The following is a 17,110-nucleotide window of genomic DNA, read 5'->3' as shown; positions in this document are numbered from 1 at the left end:
ATGGCAGAGTTGGCAGGGATCCGAAGGAGTCATCTAGTCCAACCCCTGCAACGCAGGAATCTCAGGTAGATCAAACATGATGAGACTGGATCTGCAAATGGTGACCCAGTGGGCGACACGCGAAGAGCAGGGGGGCACAACCACCACCCGCTCTCCCGTGAATATATCTGGGTATTAGGGTCTTCCTCAGAGGCCTTACTAGAGATTCCCCACAAAGTTGCCCAGGATTTCAGGCAGGGAATATTCAGAGATTCCAGATTCAAATTGGGTCTTTCCTCTGGGGCCCTAGGTGTTGCAGGAATTTATGTATAGGTTGGGAGGGGTTGCCCCTCCAGCAGATATTATGCACATGCAGCCCACTACCAAAACCAGCACAATCACTTTTGTGATTTGTCCCCACAAAACACTTCATCACAGTTTCTTCCTATCTATGCAAAGGGCCTCTGCTGCACAATACCAAATGTAAGAATTCACTGATAAATGTTATCTATGTACTGGCTCACTGGGAAAACTTCAGAAATTCCTATAGACATGTGAGCTCAGCTACTCAGCAGCCCCTCTGCCCGAGTGATAATCCCTGGCATTCTGGTACCTGAGTGCCAGACAGGTAGCCATTCCAGAAATAACAAACCCAGGTGAAGACAAAAGGGTGTGATTAACTTGGCTGGGAAACAGGGAAATGTAAATGTCTCTTTTGTTACACTTGATGGGTGTTTGGTGGAGGGCAAGAACCATGGGGCAGGGTCCAGGATGCTCAGATTACTGCCACCAGACCTCCCCTTTCATGATGTAACCGTGATGTATTAGTGATGTAGTTTGGGGGGTGTAACATGGGGATTAGCAGCTAGTAAAAGTTGGGTTCTCTTTTGTTTGGGGCTTCCATTTTGTTCCACCTTGTGGCAGGTGATTGTCCTGTCATGACAGTCTTCAATAAAGACCAAGCCTACTGGCTGCTGTTTTGCTCTGGTATTCCTAGCTCGTGTCCTTGTTTTTTGTCCAAGGGAGCCCTCAGATTTCTCTGTTAACAGTGGCAAAAACCTCCATCTGCCCAGGCCTTTTGTGATCTGGACTTGCCACCCTGGCAGTGCGCTGAAGGTAAAATTATCTCGCCACCCCAGAATTTGGGCTCCCTCTGCATGGCTCTAAGGCGCCAACTGCACCTTAAAGGTGGGGGTGATGCTTTCTGTATTTTTTTTAATGAAAAACAAAAGGCAAATTTAAAAGCAACCCTTTTGAATAGGAGAGGAAAGTTCTGGATGACTTCCAGGACAGAGGAGCACTTCAGGAATATATTCTTGCCGCAGGTGTGAAGAAACGATTGCCAGAAATCAGTGTAATCCACTTGGTCATGTCAACAAGGTACAGTTCTGTGGACCCTTTAGCGCCCACCCACCCCCAACCTTTTGTCAACACAGATTTTTGAAAATATGCTTTAATCATTTTTTGTATGAGACAGATACATTCTGCAAACTCTTTAAAAAGTTGCTGGGTTGTCAAAACACGGGAATGACCACACACAGCCAAGAACCACCTTGGCTGAAAAAGAGAGGTGGGCAGCAGCAGTCGCCAACACAGCCACCTCCGCAGGAAGCAGGGGTGCTGTGGAATTGGAGCAAACCCGCCCCCCCCAAGTCGCTGCTCCCCTGCTCCGAGGACGGATCCTGGGGAAGGGGACGGAAGAGAACCGAGGCAGCTCTAGGGGCAGAAACTGCCACGAACCCAAACCAGCCCCCGCCCCCAGGAGAAAAAAGCTTCCAATCACCCGTGCAGCCACAGGCAGTAGTACCAAAATCCGGCCGCAGGAGCCCCTGCTGACCAGCATTCCTTATTCCCATAAGGCCTTGGGCTCAAGGCCGGCGAAAGGGGACGCTGCGCCCCTTTCGCTACAGAAGAGCTGCCGGTAGCCAAAAGCTAGGACGGAACTGAATGCCCAATGCCTTCGGGCTGGATGGAAGAGGACCCCCCCCCCCAGTGAGGGACAGTCCTTTAAAGCGCCCTGAAGGTCAGCACCAAAGGGAGGGAGCTGCCTCTGCCTACCCAGATGGGGGTCCATCCAGGCGCTGGGCAAAGCTCAGACCCCCCAACTCCCAGCCACACCCTCGGGCACAGCAGGATTTGAACCGTATTCCCATTGGACGGGGGACCACACCTCCCTCCTCCCTCATTGAGCCACGGCAGGATTCACCTGGAAAATTCCCAGCCCAGGTGCCGGCCCCAAGCGTCAATCCGGAGTAGGCGGCCCCCACTGACAGTTATTGCATTGATCCAGACTTTGGACTCAAAAAACGAGTACCTGGCGAGCAGCCGTTACAGACAGACACACACAGAGAAAAAGATCACACAAGGCAAATTTCCAGGGCAAAGATGACGGCAGCAACATCTCTGCCCCTGCTGGTGCTGCGGAGAGTCGTGGGGCGCCCAGGAAACGGCAGGAAGAGGCTGCTCTGCCCTCACCAGGTGTCCCTCTGCTGGTGGGAAGGCAGGAGGGGCCTTGCCGGGGGGGGTGTCACTGGCTGCCCTCGTAGTTGAGCACGTAGTAGTCGTGGACGTACATGAGGACGGCAATGGGCTGCCCAATGATCAAGGAGATCCACACGGCCGCGTTCCCATAGTTGCCCCGAAGGAACCGGCCCACAAACCAGGCCAGAGGAATCTGCAGAGGAGGAGGGAAGAGGGAGGAAAGATGGCGGAGGGAGATGGGTCATTTTAGCCTGGAGAACAGGCGACACAACAGCCATCTTCAGATATCTCAAAAGGTGGAAGAGGGAGCAAGCTTGCTTTCTCCTGCTCTGGAGGGGAGGACTTGAACCCATGGCTTCAAGTTACAAGGAGGAGATTCAGGAAGAACTTTCTGGTGGTAAGAGCTGTTTGGCAGTGGAATGGACTCCCTTGGAAGGTGACAGACTCTCCTCCCTTGGAAGTTTTTAAGCACAGCTTGGGTGGCCATCTATCATGGATGCTTCAGTTGGGATTCCTGCATTGCAGGGGGTTGGAGTGGATGACCCTAGGGTCCCTTCCAGCTCTACAGTTCTGTGGTTCTATGATTCTCCACCTTAGGGCCAAAGTGCAGGTCCTGCCCCAAGGCTCACAGGAAAGAAGACAGAACTCTCTGGGGTGGTGGCAACAGCAGCATCCTGGGCTCTGCTTGACCCTCACCCCTTTGCCAAGACACCACATACCGGGACATACCGGGAGCCTCTGGCAAGGCTGAGCTGGCGGCAAGTGGCCTTTGCCAAGCCACTCATGCAAAATAAATAATAAAATAATAATAATAATAATAATAATAATAATAATAATAATAATTTATATCCCTCCCTCCCCAGCCAAAGTCGGGCTCATAGCGGCTAACAACAATAAAAGTAACACAGCATTCTAAAATCAATTCATTCTAAAATCAATTCAGAATCAAATTAATGGCAACCATTGGGCTAGAGTTCTGTGAGGATTACCAAAGGAGGGGGTCAGGCTGTGCCTTGGCCAAAGGCCTGGTGGAACAGCTCTGTCTTGCAGGCCCTGCGGAAAGATGTCAAGTCCCGCAGGGCCCTGGTCTCTTGGGACAGAGCGTTCCACCAGATCGGGGCCACAGCCGAAAAAGCCCTGCCTCTGGTTGAGGCCAGCCTAACCTCCTTGTGGCCTGGGATCTCCAAGATGTTTTTCTTTGAAGACCGTAAGGTCCTCCGTGGGACATACCAGGAAAGGCAGTCCCCTAGGTATGAGGGTCCTAGGCCATATAGGGCTTTAAAGGTTAAAACCAGCACCTTAAACCTGTTCCTGTACTCCACCGAGAGCCAGTGCAGCTGGTATAGCACTGGGTGAATGTGATCCCATGGTGAGGACCCGATCCTTACCTGAGCCATCATCCCTATGAACGCCCAGGGCCGGAACATCTTCAAGGGCACGCTGACCAGGTACTGGGTGGGGACAGAAACCCACAAAGACATCAGTCCAGAGAGGAGAGGGCGCAAAGGAAGCTTGGCTGGCAAGCCTGGCTACCTCCCATGCCACCCTCTGAAGCCCAGCAAGCAGCTCGCGAGTCTCTCCTTGATTCCAGTCCCTCCAGAGGAAAGAGAACGAAGGGCGCTCTCTTGCCTCCTGAGCTTTCTGGTGTGAGCCCATGGAATGACCCACACTGGGCCGGGGAAGCAAGTCAAGGGAGGGAGCTCCAGCCAGGATAGCCCCGCCCACTCCACGTTCAGGGGTTTGAGCCACTTTGCCCTGTTCAAACCTTATGCTGAGAACGGAAGGCAAGACACTATCGCGCCCCCTGCCCCTTCTCTGCTTTCAGAGAGGACGGTCCCTCGCCAGCCCTTGAAAGATGCTTATCCATCATTCTTCAGAGGAGGAGGAGCCATAATGTTCCTCAGCTGCATCTAACTTGCTCAAATACACCTTGGCATTTGTCTCCAAATTCCTCCAAAAGATGCAGTGCAACTTGGGAGTTTTCTTTTTTTTAAAAAATCATTTTTATTAAGTTTCCCATTTTAACAATCCAATCAAATCACATTGAATGTTCCAAATTATACAAATACAAATTTGATACAAATATCAAATACAGTGGTACCTCGGGTTAAGTACTTACCGTATTTTTTGCTCTATGACTCACTTTTTCCCTCCTAAAAAGTAAGGGGAAATGTGTGTGCGCCTTATGGAGTGAATGCAGGCTGCACAGCTATCCCGGAAGCCAGAACAGCAAGAGGGATTGCTGCTTTCACTGTGCAGCGATCCCTCTTGTTGTCCTGGCTTCTGAGATTCAGAATTTTTTTTTTCTTGTTTTCCTCCTCCAAAAACTAGGTGCGTCTTGTAGTCTGGTGCGTCTTATAGAGCGGAAAATACAGTAATTCGTTCCGGAGGTCCGTACTTAACCTGAAACTGTTCTTAACCTGAAGCATCACTTTAGCTAATGGGGCCTCCTGCTGCTGCCGGAGCACGATTTCTGTTCTCATGCTGAAGCAAAGTTCTTAACCTGAAGCACTATTTCTGGGTTAGCAGAGTCTGTGACCTGAAGCGTATGTAACCCAAGGTACCACTGTAGTCCAAATATTCTGCCTAAATTATAAATTTTAGTTGGGACTTCCCATGCTTCAAGTTTGGGGGGGCTCTGATCATTGCAACTTGGGAGTTTTCAGGTGGATTCTTAGAGGTGAGAACTACTACCATTACCTCTGCCCAACACACACACTTTTTTGCCATTAGCAAAATTTAGGAGTAAGCAATTGTCTCCCAAGCCTTTTCCTTACTGGTCTTTGCAGAAATGGTCTCCAGCAGAAAGCTCTGCCTGCCGCCATGTCCGCCTGGACTGGGAAGCTCAGTTTCAGGAGGCCCAGACACCCCCCCCCCCATCAGATGCTGCTTCCCTCTCTCGCACCCTTGCAGAGAAAGGCTGGCTGAGCACCAGCAAGGATGCTTTGTGGTACGAAAACCACAGCCTTTAAGAAGAGGGATGAGATTGCAAGCCAGTAAAAGGGGGGGGGGGAGTCCCTTTGGGCTCTCCTGTCGACATTCATGCACACGGATTTGTGGAGCAGGTACTAACCTCATGGAAGAAAGCAGAAGCGAAGAAGACGCCTGTCTGAGCCACCCATTTGCCAGCCCCCTTCTTCATCAGGGGCTTGTAGAAATGCCTAAAAAGCAAAGGAGAGAGAGAGAGAGGTTAAGAAGAGCCTGCAGGATCTGACCGTAGAGGCAGAGCAGAGCCACTGTGGCTACGAGCCGTTGGTAGAAATATTCCTAGAGAAGGCTCTTTCAAAGCCGTCTAAGTTGAGGGCCACAGCTGCTTCCTGCAGAAGCGAGTTCCACAGTTTAAATACGTGCTGCACGAAGGAGGACTCCCTTTCACCTGTCCCAAATGGATTATGAGCAGAATTAGCCCGGCTATCCCCCACTGACAGCTACAGCACCCCCCCTTGACCCCAGGATTGTCACAACTCAACCTAGGTGTACCTCAAGCACCATTTGTGGACAGGGATGTTCCAGTTCTGCCAAAAATAGGTCACGGTCTCCGAGTTCCTGAGGGAAGAAAAGGGACATGTGTTGCTGCGTGTCAACCCTGGACATTGAGAGAAACCCTTAACAGAACAAAATAGGTTTCCTCCCCCCTCTTTCGGACAGGGGGTCCAATTCCTGCAGGGTCAAATGTGAGCGGTTTGGCTGCGCACAGGATTCAGTCACTGAGTTTCACCAACGAAGGCTGAGCCCAGCCAGTATCATCCCTTATCAGATGCCTCGAAGGCTTTTCCTACAACACACATGGAAGGGAGGCATCTGCATCATTCGCCATCATCTTACTGCACCCCCACACCTGTTAGGGCTGGGGAAAACCCTCCCAGTCCTCACCCACAGTGAGGAAGTCTCCAAAACCAGAACCTTGGCTGTTCTGCAGGGTGCTTTGAATGCCCAAAGCAGATCTTTTGAGTGCCATTTACAGATTTTTTGATTTTTTTATTATTGCAGCCACCTGCCATTCTTTCTGTGGTCCTAGGGCAGGTTATAACAATCTGAGACACAGCTTAAAAACCTGAAAATTGAAAAAAAGAACGCAAGTCACAAAACACACAGGCCCTCCCTGCAGAGCTGACTCACCACCAGTCCCTATAGAACTCCCGGTCTCCAAACTGCATGATTTCCGCAATGACATTCAGGCTGGAGTGGAAGAACCAGTAGAAGAAGATGAGCCAGATCAGGTGGTTGGGGACCTGTCAGGGACCGCAAGGCAGAGGACAGCATTAGTGCAGGGGTCAGCAAACTATGGCCCGGGGGCCGGATGCGGCCCACCAGGCTCGTAAATCCAGCCAGCGGACCCTGCCGCCCGCTCGGTCAGTCGCCGCGCGGGGAAGTTCCTGCAGCCAATCCAAAGCCTCGCCGCCCGCGTGCCCAGGTAAACCCAGTGTGGCCATGGACGGAGAGGCGGGTGGGCGGCGGGCATCATGATGGGCACATCACAGGGCTTCAGCCAGAGCTTGGCATGCCTACTGGCCTCATGCCTGGCAGCTGGCTCGGTGCCCCACTGGAGCAGCTGGAGGGCGAGCTGCGGGCAGCCTACCCACCGACCTGGCCTCGGACGACAGGCCGCAGCACATGGTGCATGCCTCCTGGGAGCTCCGCGGGGACCGGCCGATGGAGCAGCTGCTGTGCGTCAACAACGCCGGTGAGCAGGCATGCCGAGAAGAGCTCCTGAGCGTGTGCAGAGTGCGTTCCTCCTCCAGGTCCAGAGGCAACTGCAGGACCGGCTTACAGGGTATTTATATTTTTCAAAATATAGTCCGGCCCCCCACTACAACTCCCACCATCTTGTCCGTTTGATGCTGGGAGTGATTGGAACCGTAGTCCAAAGGAGCTGGACAGCCCCCAGTTGTGACTCGCCTTGCGGGATCCAACCCCAGAGGCCTGCTCCCATCCCCATCCCAACCCTCTGGGCTTCCTTTCCAGGACACCTGGGCACAGTTTGTGGTACGTACAGCTAGTTTCAGAAGGCGCTCGATGATTCTGGAATAGTCCATGTCCTGCAAGGGAGAGGAGAGAGGAGAGCAAGACTCAGCTGCAGAATGTCATTGACCCATCTGGGGTGTGGATGGCAGAAAGAACCAAGCCTTGTGTCTTCTTGGGGGGTGAGCTGTCTGGGCAGCTCTCCTCTGGGACGCTGGCACCCAACACACCTTGCAGACCCCTCCCCTAGTTGCAGGTGCTGAGCACCTAAGAGGCCACCAGGCCAGCCATAAGCTAAGCTGTGGTTTTTTAAAACTCAGAAGCGTATCATTTCTCCCTCCCCACTTTTCCCATTACAGCTCTAAGGGCACGTTGTGGGCCAGTCCTGCTTTCTTGGGGGGGGGGGGGGTCCACAAGCAGTTCCCCAGCACCATGGTGGAGAAGGGGGTCCCCAGGGCATGGCTTACCCGAAAAGGCTTCATGGAGTTCTGGATTGTGGGGACCATCCACTGCAACAAGCACACATTAAAATCAGGTTAATAGGGCCCGGGGGCGGGTAAAACCCAGGGGTCATCTAGCCCAGCCCCATAAGATACAACCCAGCTTAGCCTCCTTGGTTTGAGGGAATGTTCTCTGGCCCTGTGGCACAGAAGTCATCATCATGATCTTATTTTTTGTATGCCGCCTTTCCACAGTTTAAAAAACAATGTTCAAGGCAGCTTACAGCATAGCAAGATTTACATAATTAAAAAAGTCATAAACAATAAATAAGTAAAGGGACCCCTGACCATTAGGTCCAGTTGTGACAGACTCTGGGGTTGCAGCGCTCATCTCGCTTTATTGGCCAAGGGAGCCGGCGTACAGCTTCCGGGTCATGTGGCCAGCATGACTAAGCCGCTTCTGGCGAACCAGAGCAGCGCACGGAAACACCGTTTACCTTCCCGCCGGAGCGGTACCTATTTGTCTACTTGCACTGGTGTGCTTTCGAACTGCTAGGTTGGCAGGAGCAGGGACTGAGCAACGGGAGCTCACCCCGTAGCGGGGATTCGAACCGCCGACCGTCTGATCGGCAAGTCCTAGGCTCTGTGGTTTAACCCACAGCGCCACCTGCGTCCCAACAAACAATAAATAAACCACATCAAAAAAATACACAACCAAATAGGAAACAATTTCCAAACTGGAGGAAAGAAAAGTCACCCTTGTGCAGTATAGAGAACCAACCCCAACTCTGATCACAAGGGCAAGGCTGCCCCAACTCCTCCAGCTACTGGGACCCAAAACATACCACCAAGCTCTGAAAAGTCCCTGCTCTGACCCCTACCTAGACAGAAAGGTCTCAGAGCCTCTGAACAGACCCCTCTTCCAACCACCAGCACTATCACCCTTCTTCAGTTCCTGCTCCCCTCTTGGACTTCCAGCACTCGCTGAAGAATTTGTCTTTTTATTCCAACAGGAATTTCCACCAAAGTCTGATCTTAGCTTTAACCATTTTTTACTTTTTCTCCACACCACTCGGGAAGACAATTCCAGCGAAGCGGTATGTCAAATGTTTAAATAAATACCGTATTTTTCGCTCTATAAGACTGACCAGACCATAAGACGCACCTATGTTTTGGATGAGGAAAACAAGAAAAAAATATTCTGAATCCCAGAAGCCAGAACAGCAAGAGGGATCTGGCTTCTGGGATAGCCTCTTGCTGTTCTGGCTTCTGGGACAGCCGCGCGCAGCCTCTCCCGGGCAGTGGGATGAAGGCTCCCCCTGCCCGGAAGAGGCTGCGAGTGGCTAAGCCAGAAGCCAGGACAGTGAACGGGAAGCCTCAACGCAAAGCCTCCTGAGTGAAGAGGCAGGAGCATTCCCGATGTGCTCAAGAGGCTTTGTGTAGCTATCCCTGAAGCAAGGAGAGCAAGAGGGATCAGTGCACACTGATCCCTCTTGCTCTCCTGGCTTCAGCGATAGCTGCACAGCCTGCATTCGCTCCATAAGACGAACACACATTTCCCCTTACTTTTTAGGAGGGAGAAAGTGCGTCTTATAGAGCGAAAAATATGGTAATAACGTAACAAGCTTCCATCTAGGCAGATCAGCTTCAGCCCACATGCAGCATCCCTGCAGAACTGCCAAGTCAGGCAGATGTTCAACGGGAGTGTTCCAGTACCTCCAAACAGTTTTAGCAGTTGAATCAGGGAAGGTGGCAACTGTCTCTGCACCCCTTCCTGCCCTTGGCCCCTCGTGTCTGCTGCAGCATCTCATTTGCCCCCCAACCTTCCACTCTGCACCAGACACTCCAGAAGGGGGCACAGGGCAGCTCCTGGCCACTTCCAGACTGGAACCAGAGAGAGCCTGTGGTCTGCTTTAGGCACCCTGCCCAGGTGGTGCTCTCTGGCCAGACGCCCCTGCCATGCCCTGTGCTTCAAAGGTGCCAGCAGCAGGTACAGAGCAAGCCCCACCTGCCCCCACTTACCTGCTGAATCAGCCCCACCATCAGCTGGAGGAAGAAGAGCTGGAAAAGGGGGGAGAAAAAGAAGAGGCCAGGAGTGAGACACCATCAACACGAGACTCATGAATGTTCAAGGAAGCGGGAGGCTGGAAGGTTCAGGTCAGGTGCAGGAAAGTCCTTTTCTCTTGTTAATCTATGGAACTTACTCCTGCAGGAGGCAGGACGGCCACCAAACTGGAAGACTTTAACAGCCGGATCAGACACATGGATGGAAGAGGGAGCCAGTCGATGGCTGCTAGCCAGGAGGGGACAGTGGCATATTTTTCAAAAAATCATTTTTTTTGATTTTCCAATAAAAAACATCCAATTAAATATCTAATCATAATACTTCAATTAAAAAACTAAAAAAAAAGATGAAATTATAGTCCAAATTATATTTATTAATTTCTTGGGGCACCCCACGGTCTGGATCTCTGGAGCATATCTCCACATCTTAGTCCTGCTTCTCCGTGGCATAATAAATAATAATAATAATGCCAGGAGGGAACAGTGGCATAATAATAATAATATTTATTATTTATTTATTTATTTATTTATTTATTTATTTATTTTTTATTTATTTATTTATACCCCGCCCATCTGGCTGGGTTTCCCCAGCCACTCTGGGAGGCTTCCAACAGAATATCAAAAGCACAATAAAACATCAAACATTAAAAACTTCCCTAAACAGGGCTTCCCAAAACAGGGTGTTGCGCTCATGTTGTGCTTGCAGGTTTCCCATAATAATTCGAACTGCCGACCTTCTGATCGGCAAGTCCTAGGCTCTGTGGTTTAACCCACAGCGCAGATGAGCCATTAACCTGATCCAGCAGGGGTCTCTTTATGTTCCTATTGGCAGCTCCGCCGGCAGCCAGGCAGGATGGGCCCTACACCCAGCCTCCAGGCCAAAACTCTTTCCCACAACCTTGCAGGCCTTCCAAGACCCTGAGCCTTCCTTGCTAGAGGTTCCCACCCCCTCCCTACGGCCCCAACACTTCACTGGGTGCGTTCCTGACCCCTCCAATATGACAGGGGAGGCAGGCAGAATCTTCTTGGCATGGGGGGGCGGTCCTTAGGTGTGCGCAACCTGCGCTAAATATTCAGCCACCGTCACGGGGACTTGCAGCCGGCTTCCCCCATGTTCGACTCAAAGGGAAGACTCCCCAAATTTGAAAGCACAGTGGTACCTCTGGATGCAAACGGGATCCGTTCCGGAACCCCGTTTGCATCCTAAGTAAAATGTAAGATGGGACTGCGCATCCACGGGTCGCATTTTACCGCTTCCGCGCATGTGCATGACGTCATTTTGAGTGTCTGTGCATGCACGAGTGGCAAAACCCAAAGTAACGCACTCCGTTACTTCCAGGTCGCCGCGGAGCGTAACTTGAAAATGCTCAACCTGAAGCACATTTAACCCAAGGCATGACTGTATTATAGCCTTCATTGCCTTGCAAAGGGGGTGGGGAGCTGGGGGTGGGCAGGGGGCAACGAAGACGAGTCGCCTCCAGACCCAGGGCAGGGGGGTCTCACCATCTCAGCCAGCCTGCGCAGCAGAAAGCGCTTGCGGACGCGAGGAGAGCGTGGGAAGTTCAGCTCGTAGCACAAGGTCGGTGCGAAGAGGAAGTAGTAAAGGTCTGCCATGGAAATAGAAGGAGAGAGGCGTTAAGGGCAGGGGCATCAAACAGGAGCTGGCCTCTCCCTTTGGGAAAAGGACTGCAGCTCAGGCACAGAGAAAGCGTGCTGCGTGCAGAATACCCCGGCCCCAACCCACCCACCCCCTCCAACAGCATCTCCCCAGGCAAGCAAGGCTGGGGGAAGTTGGATGCCTGAAATCCTGGAGAGCCGCTGCTGCCGGTCAGTGCAGGGAACACTGCCCTAGATGGGCCAATGGTCTGACTCCAAACAAGGCAGCTTCCCCTGTTCCCCAATGTGGGGGGTAGGGAGCAGAAGAATCCCAGGGGACCTTTGACCTCGGACCCATCACACTCCAGGGGAAGGCAAGTGCCACAAAGCCTCCCAGAGGAAGGGGGGGTGTCAGGAGTCTCAGCCCCAGGATGGCGTCGCCGCAGATCCCCCCAACCCTGCCAGAGCTACAGGGAACCGCCCGCCAACCAGGTCTTGCCTGGCCACGTTACCTCTATAGGTCAGGTTCGCTGGGTAAGCCACGGCCCCCGAGGCCACGTTCCCATTGGCCTTCTGCGACCCGGCCGCTGGAATAGACAATGAAGGGCATCAGTCAGAGGACATGGGTCAGAGAACGGCAGTGTTGGAAGGAACCCCAAAGGTCATCCAGAACAACCCCCTGCGAGGCAGGAATCTTGGGCCCAACATGGGGCTTGAACCCACGACCCCGAGATTCAGAGTCTCCTGCTCTACCAGCTGAGCTACCCACAGTCGTTGCCTTATTCCTGCATTGGGGGGAGCGGGTTGGACTAGATGACCCTTGGGGTCCCTCAGACCAGAAGTCAACTCAGACCATAAAGATGCACATAAAAGGACATTAGAATGGAAGAGGAGCCAGCTGGATGAGGTCAAAAGGGGCCCAACCAGTCCAGCATCCTCTTCTATACAAAACAACAAACCCATGTTGCAAACTTAACACAACAAACAATACAAGCAACACAAAGACCAGTATACTAGATAGCACTGCAATTCTTATTGCATGATATACATGATTTAGTACAACAACAAAAAATGTGTACACTTGTAAATTCTCTAATACAGGTGAAACTCGGAAAATTAGAATATCGCGGAAAATTCATTTATTTCAGTAATTCAACTTAAAAGGTGAAACTAATATATGAGATAGACTCATGACATGCAAAGCGAGATATGTCAAGCCTTGATTTGTTATCCTTGTGATGATCATGGCGTACAGCTGATGAAAAACCCCAATTAACAATCTCAGAAAATTAGAATATGAAATCAAATCAGCAAAACAAGGATTGCAAATAGAGCAATATTGGACCTCTGAGAAGCATGGGCATTGAACCAGGTTTTGGTACTTTTGGCAGTGTGGGCAGGTGCCGGATAGCATACATACATATCCTCATGACCACTGCTCTACGTGCATTTTTCTAATCTATGGGTTGTGCTAAGAAGATTCCAGCAAACAATCAGATTATCCGGGATCACTGTCCTACGTTGCTATTCACTTACTACTTTGGCACCATGAACGCCTAAATTTTTTTACCCCTTAGCCCACAGGATAGCATCTATTACTTTGTTTCAACTATAGACTTCTTATACTTCTACAGACTTTCAAAGATTTACAGGCGTGTGTTCATTTGATTTCAAATATATTAGAGAATTTACAAGCGTACACATTTTTTTGTTGTACTAAAACATGTATATCATGCAATAAGAATTGCAGTGCTATCTAGCGTTCTGGTCTTCGTGTTGCCAGCATCCTCTTCTGGCAGCGGCCAACCAGATGCCCCCATGGGAAACTGGCGCACAGGACCCGAGTCCCTCCTGTGGCTTCCAGAAGCTTGTATCAGGAGCCTTGTGGCCTCCAAGAGAGGAGGAACAGCCTAGCCAGCCTGGCTTGTAGCCACGGACACTCCTCTCCTCCTCCATGAATTTGTCCAACCCTCTTTCAAAGCCCCAGTTGGCACTCGGGGGCAGGAAGGGTCTCAGGTACCCCCACCAGGCCTGGCTCCCCCCCCCCCATCTCCCCAAAGTCAGAGCTCACCGGAGCGGGTTCGGGCGGCCTTGGCTTGCCTCTTCTCCCGGCACCACATGTTGACATCCTTGAAGGAGAAGAGCTTGAGGAAAAGGATGGTGTGGACGCTCAGAGCAAAGACGGCCCCAACTGCGGAGGGAGGAGAGAACCAGGTGAGTGAGAGACGCAACACGCAGCCCCAGAGGAGGCAGGAAGGGGGTGAAGCCAGCCTGACTCCCTGATGTTGCAGGAATTTATGTATAGGTTCGGGGGGGGGGGGTTGCCCCTCCAGCAGATATCGTGCACATGCAGCTCACTACCAAAATCAGCACAATCGCTTTTGTGATTTGTCCCCAAAACACTTCATCACAGTTCCTTCCTATCTGTTCAAAGGCCTTTGCGGCACAACACCAAATGTAAGAATTCATTGATAAATGTATTTCTGTACTGGCTCCCTGGGAAAACTTCAGAAATTCATCTAGACATGTGAGCTCAGCTACCCAGCAGCCCCTCTGCCTGAGTCATAATCCCTGGCATCCTGATACCGGAGTGCCAGACAGGTAGCCATTCCAGAAATACCTAACCCAGATGAAGACAAAAGGGTGTGATTAACTTGGCTGAGAAACAGGGAAATGTAAATATCTATTTTGTTTCACTTGATGGGTGTTTGGTGGAGGGCAAGGATAACCATGGGGCAGTGTCCAGGATGCTCAGATTACTGCCACCAGACCTCCCCTTTCATGATGTAACCGGGATGTATGAGTGATGTAGTTTGGGGGGGGGTGTAACATGGGAATTAGCAGGTAATAAAATTTTGGGTCCTCTTTTGTTTGGGGCTTCCATCTTATTCCACCTGGTGGCAGGTGGGAGTCCTGTCGCGACAGTCTTCAATCAAGACCAAGCCTACTGGCTGCTGTTTGGCCCTGGTATTCCTGGGCTGGTGTCCTTGTTTTTTTGTCCAAGAGAGCCCTCAGATTTCTCCGTTAACACTGACCAACGCCCATGGAAAAGAGGTAGCTCTTCTCAAAGGCTACTTTGAGGGGGGAGACAGGACAAGGTGACTTTGTGCGCCAGCATCTTCTTAGCAAGGAGAGATCAGAAACCTCCCAGCTCACGGCCCACCTCTGCCTGGACAGCAAGCGGTAGGGCTGGGCACCCCAAACCAGTTTGAAGCCCGTTTTGTGATATCAGTTCCATAATTTTTGACCTGGTGATATATCGCGAATCATGACATGTGTGTGTCTGCGCGTGCGCTATCCAAAATCACGATGTGGAGAAAATTGTGAAGCCAGGTAATGCCTCTCTGTAGCTCCAACCTTATTTCAGACATGTGGGAAAGCTGCTTTTCAAATCAAGGGCCGCATTCCCTTCAAAGCAACCTCCTGGGGGCCAGAGGTGAGAGGCGGGTGGGACGGACCAGGCAAAAGGGGGTGGGACGTCAAATTCAGGTGCTGATTCTGCACAATAGGCTAGTTATGCAGAGAGAGAGAAGAAACGTAGGCCTCTCCTGCATCCGGCCCCCCAGGCCTGAGGCTCCCCAGCCCCAATCTAGGGGCCCTGCCACCCAGGAGCCCACAACAGAAAGCCGCCTTTTCAGAGCAAGTGGACAACTCACCTGGCGTGATGGAGGTGACAGCAAGAGTCACCAGCGCAGGGAAGCATAAGATTGTCAGGAGGTTAACGGTGTGCAGGACGGCCCCAAGGTGCTCCGACACAGAGCCCTGCGGAAGGAAGGGAAACGGGGGGAATGCTCTATGACCACCTTAAGCGCTACCTGCCCACCCCTAAAAGGGGGGCCTGTTGTTACTATTATTATTTCAATTTATATACCTCCCATTATCAAGAGATATCAGGGTGTTGTAAACCAGGACTACCAAGGCAGCTTAAACAAATCAATATGATGCAGATACAAAGCTGAAAGCATTATCAGCTGTAACAGTCAAAAGGGGAATTAAACTCTAATAGCATTAAAACAATTATCTGAAGTGTGCTTGCACACGAAAGCTCATACCAAGAACTAACTTAGTTGGTCTTAAAGGTGCTACTGGAAGGATTTTTTTATTTTGACTATGGCAGACCAACACGGCTACCTATCTGTAGCATTAAAACAGTGTGTGTATATATATATATATATATATATATATATATATATACATACACACACACACACACATATATATATTTTATATATATGTATATACACACACACACACAAATTATATATATGTGTCTGTATGTGTGTGTGTGTGTGTGTGTGTATATATATATATATATATATGTATGTATATATATATGTATGTACTGGTAATAAAAACAGCGCAGCACTATGACAAGCGCTTCCTTAAAGAAGAAGAAGAAGAAGAGTTTGGATTTGATATCCCGCCTTTCACTCCCCTTCAGGAGTCTCAAAGCGGCTAACATTCTCCTTTCCCTTCCTCCCCCACAACAAACACTCTGTGAGGTGAGTGGGGCTGAGAGACTTCAAAGAAGTGTGACTGGCCCAAGGTCACCCAGCAGCTGCATGTGGAGGAGCGGAGACTCAAACCCGGTTCCCCAGATTACGAGACTACCGCTCTTAACCACTACACCACACTGGCTTAAAAAGAAGAACAGTCAGTTCCCAAAGGAAAACACGGTCTTCACCGGCTAGCAGGAGGACAACAAGGAGGGAGCCAGTCTGGCTTCTCTAGGAAAGGACTTCCAAAGTTGTCTTGGAGGAGCCACCACCGAGAAGGCCCTCTCCTGCGCCCCCACCCAGCATGCCCGTGAGGGTGGCAGAACAGAGAAGGGCCTCCCCTGAAGATCTCAGAGCCCGGGCAGGTCGGTGTGGCTGAACACGATCCTTCAGATAGCCTGAGCCTAAGCCCTAAAGAGAGCCCGCTTCGCAAGGGATCCCAGCCTGCCCCTCAAAGCACACTTACCGCCGCCAGCCTCTTCTCAATGTGCAGAGCTGCCAGAGCGAACACATTGGCCACTGGGGGGAAAGCAGATGTTGGCAATCATTGCTGGGCAGTGCAGGCAACCAGGAACAAGGATTTGGGTCCCTGTTCTCAGCCAGCCCAGGAATTTGCAAGCCTGCAGGTTGGAAGGGACCCAAGACTCATCTAGCAGAACCCCAGAAAGGCACTCCCATCCATTCATCCCCCGGCACCTCCAACCCCTCTCTCTCTCTCATGCACACGCATTGCCTCACTCAAGAGCCCTGATCTGAACGGTGCAGGAGACCAGCAGCACCAGGGACCCAAAAGCTGCAGGACGCAGAGGCCGCAAGGAGTATTGTAAGCAAGAAGCTCTTCAAGAGGTGCAAGTGGAAGGAGCCAAGCGGAGACCAGGCGTCTGCTGGGTTGCGCAGAGAAATTCAAGACAAATGCCAAGATCACTTGACTCACCGATAACAAGGCACAGGGCAGGCCAGCTGTAGGGGTCTTTCAGGAACAGGGAGATGACCTGGATGGGGTCCACTAAGATGCCGTACCTGAGGAGGGAAGGAGCACATGGTCAGAGGCACGCTCTCCTCCATCCCAGTCGGACAATGCAGACCCAGGAA

The 17,110-nt window shown here is 51.3% G+C and overlaps 1 protein-coding gene across 2 annotated transcripts in view; it reads right to left on the bottom strand.

The window, feature by feature from the left end:
• Positions 1-1,416: 1,416 nt before the first annotated feature.
• The window catches only part of DGAT1 (diacylglycerol O-acyltransferase 1), a 34,644-nt gene continuing 18,950 nt past the window's right edge, over positions 1,417-17,110 (bottom strand). For both annotated transcript variants that reach the window (XM_081012699.1, XM_081012700.1), the window contains exons 4-17: positions 16,953-17,038; positions 16,485-16,537; positions 15,179-15,284; positions 13,594-13,713; positions 12,035-12,109; positions 11,430-11,533; positions 9,885-9,923; positions 7,890-7,931; positions 7,455-7,499; positions 6,580-6,692; positions 5,941-6,006; positions 5,534-5,621; positions 3,849-3,911; positions 1,417-2,653 (exon numbers count right to left, since the gene is read on the bottom strand). In XM_081012699.1, the coding sequence (XP_080868825.1) occupies positions 2,507-2,653; positions 3,849-3,911; positions 5,534-5,621; positions 5,941-6,006; positions 6,580-6,692; positions 7,455-7,499; positions 7,890-7,931; positions 9,885-9,923; positions 11,430-11,533; positions 12,035-12,109; positions 13,594-13,713; positions 15,179-15,284; positions 16,485-16,537; positions 16,953-17,038 (1,147 nt within the window). In that variant the 3' untranslated portion in view covers positions 1,417-2,506. The remainder of the gene's footprint in view (positions 2,654-3,848; positions 3,912-5,533; positions 5,622-5,940; positions 6,007-6,579; positions 6,693-7,454; positions 7,500-7,889; positions 7,932-9,884; positions 9,924-11,429; positions 11,534-12,034; positions 12,110-13,593; positions 13,714-15,178; positions 15,285-16,484; positions 16,538-16,952; positions 17,039-17,110) is intronic.

Source organism: Podarcis pityusensis (assembly GCF_964106645.2).
Source record: "Podarcis pityusensis genome assembly, chromosome: 7".
NCBI classification, from domain to species: Eukaryota; Metazoa; Chordata; class Lepidosauria; order Squamata; family Lacertidae; genus Podarcis; species Podarcis pityusensis.
Note: the sequence above shows the minus strand (reverse complement) of the source record. Positions and strands in the feature narration are given on the sequence as shown.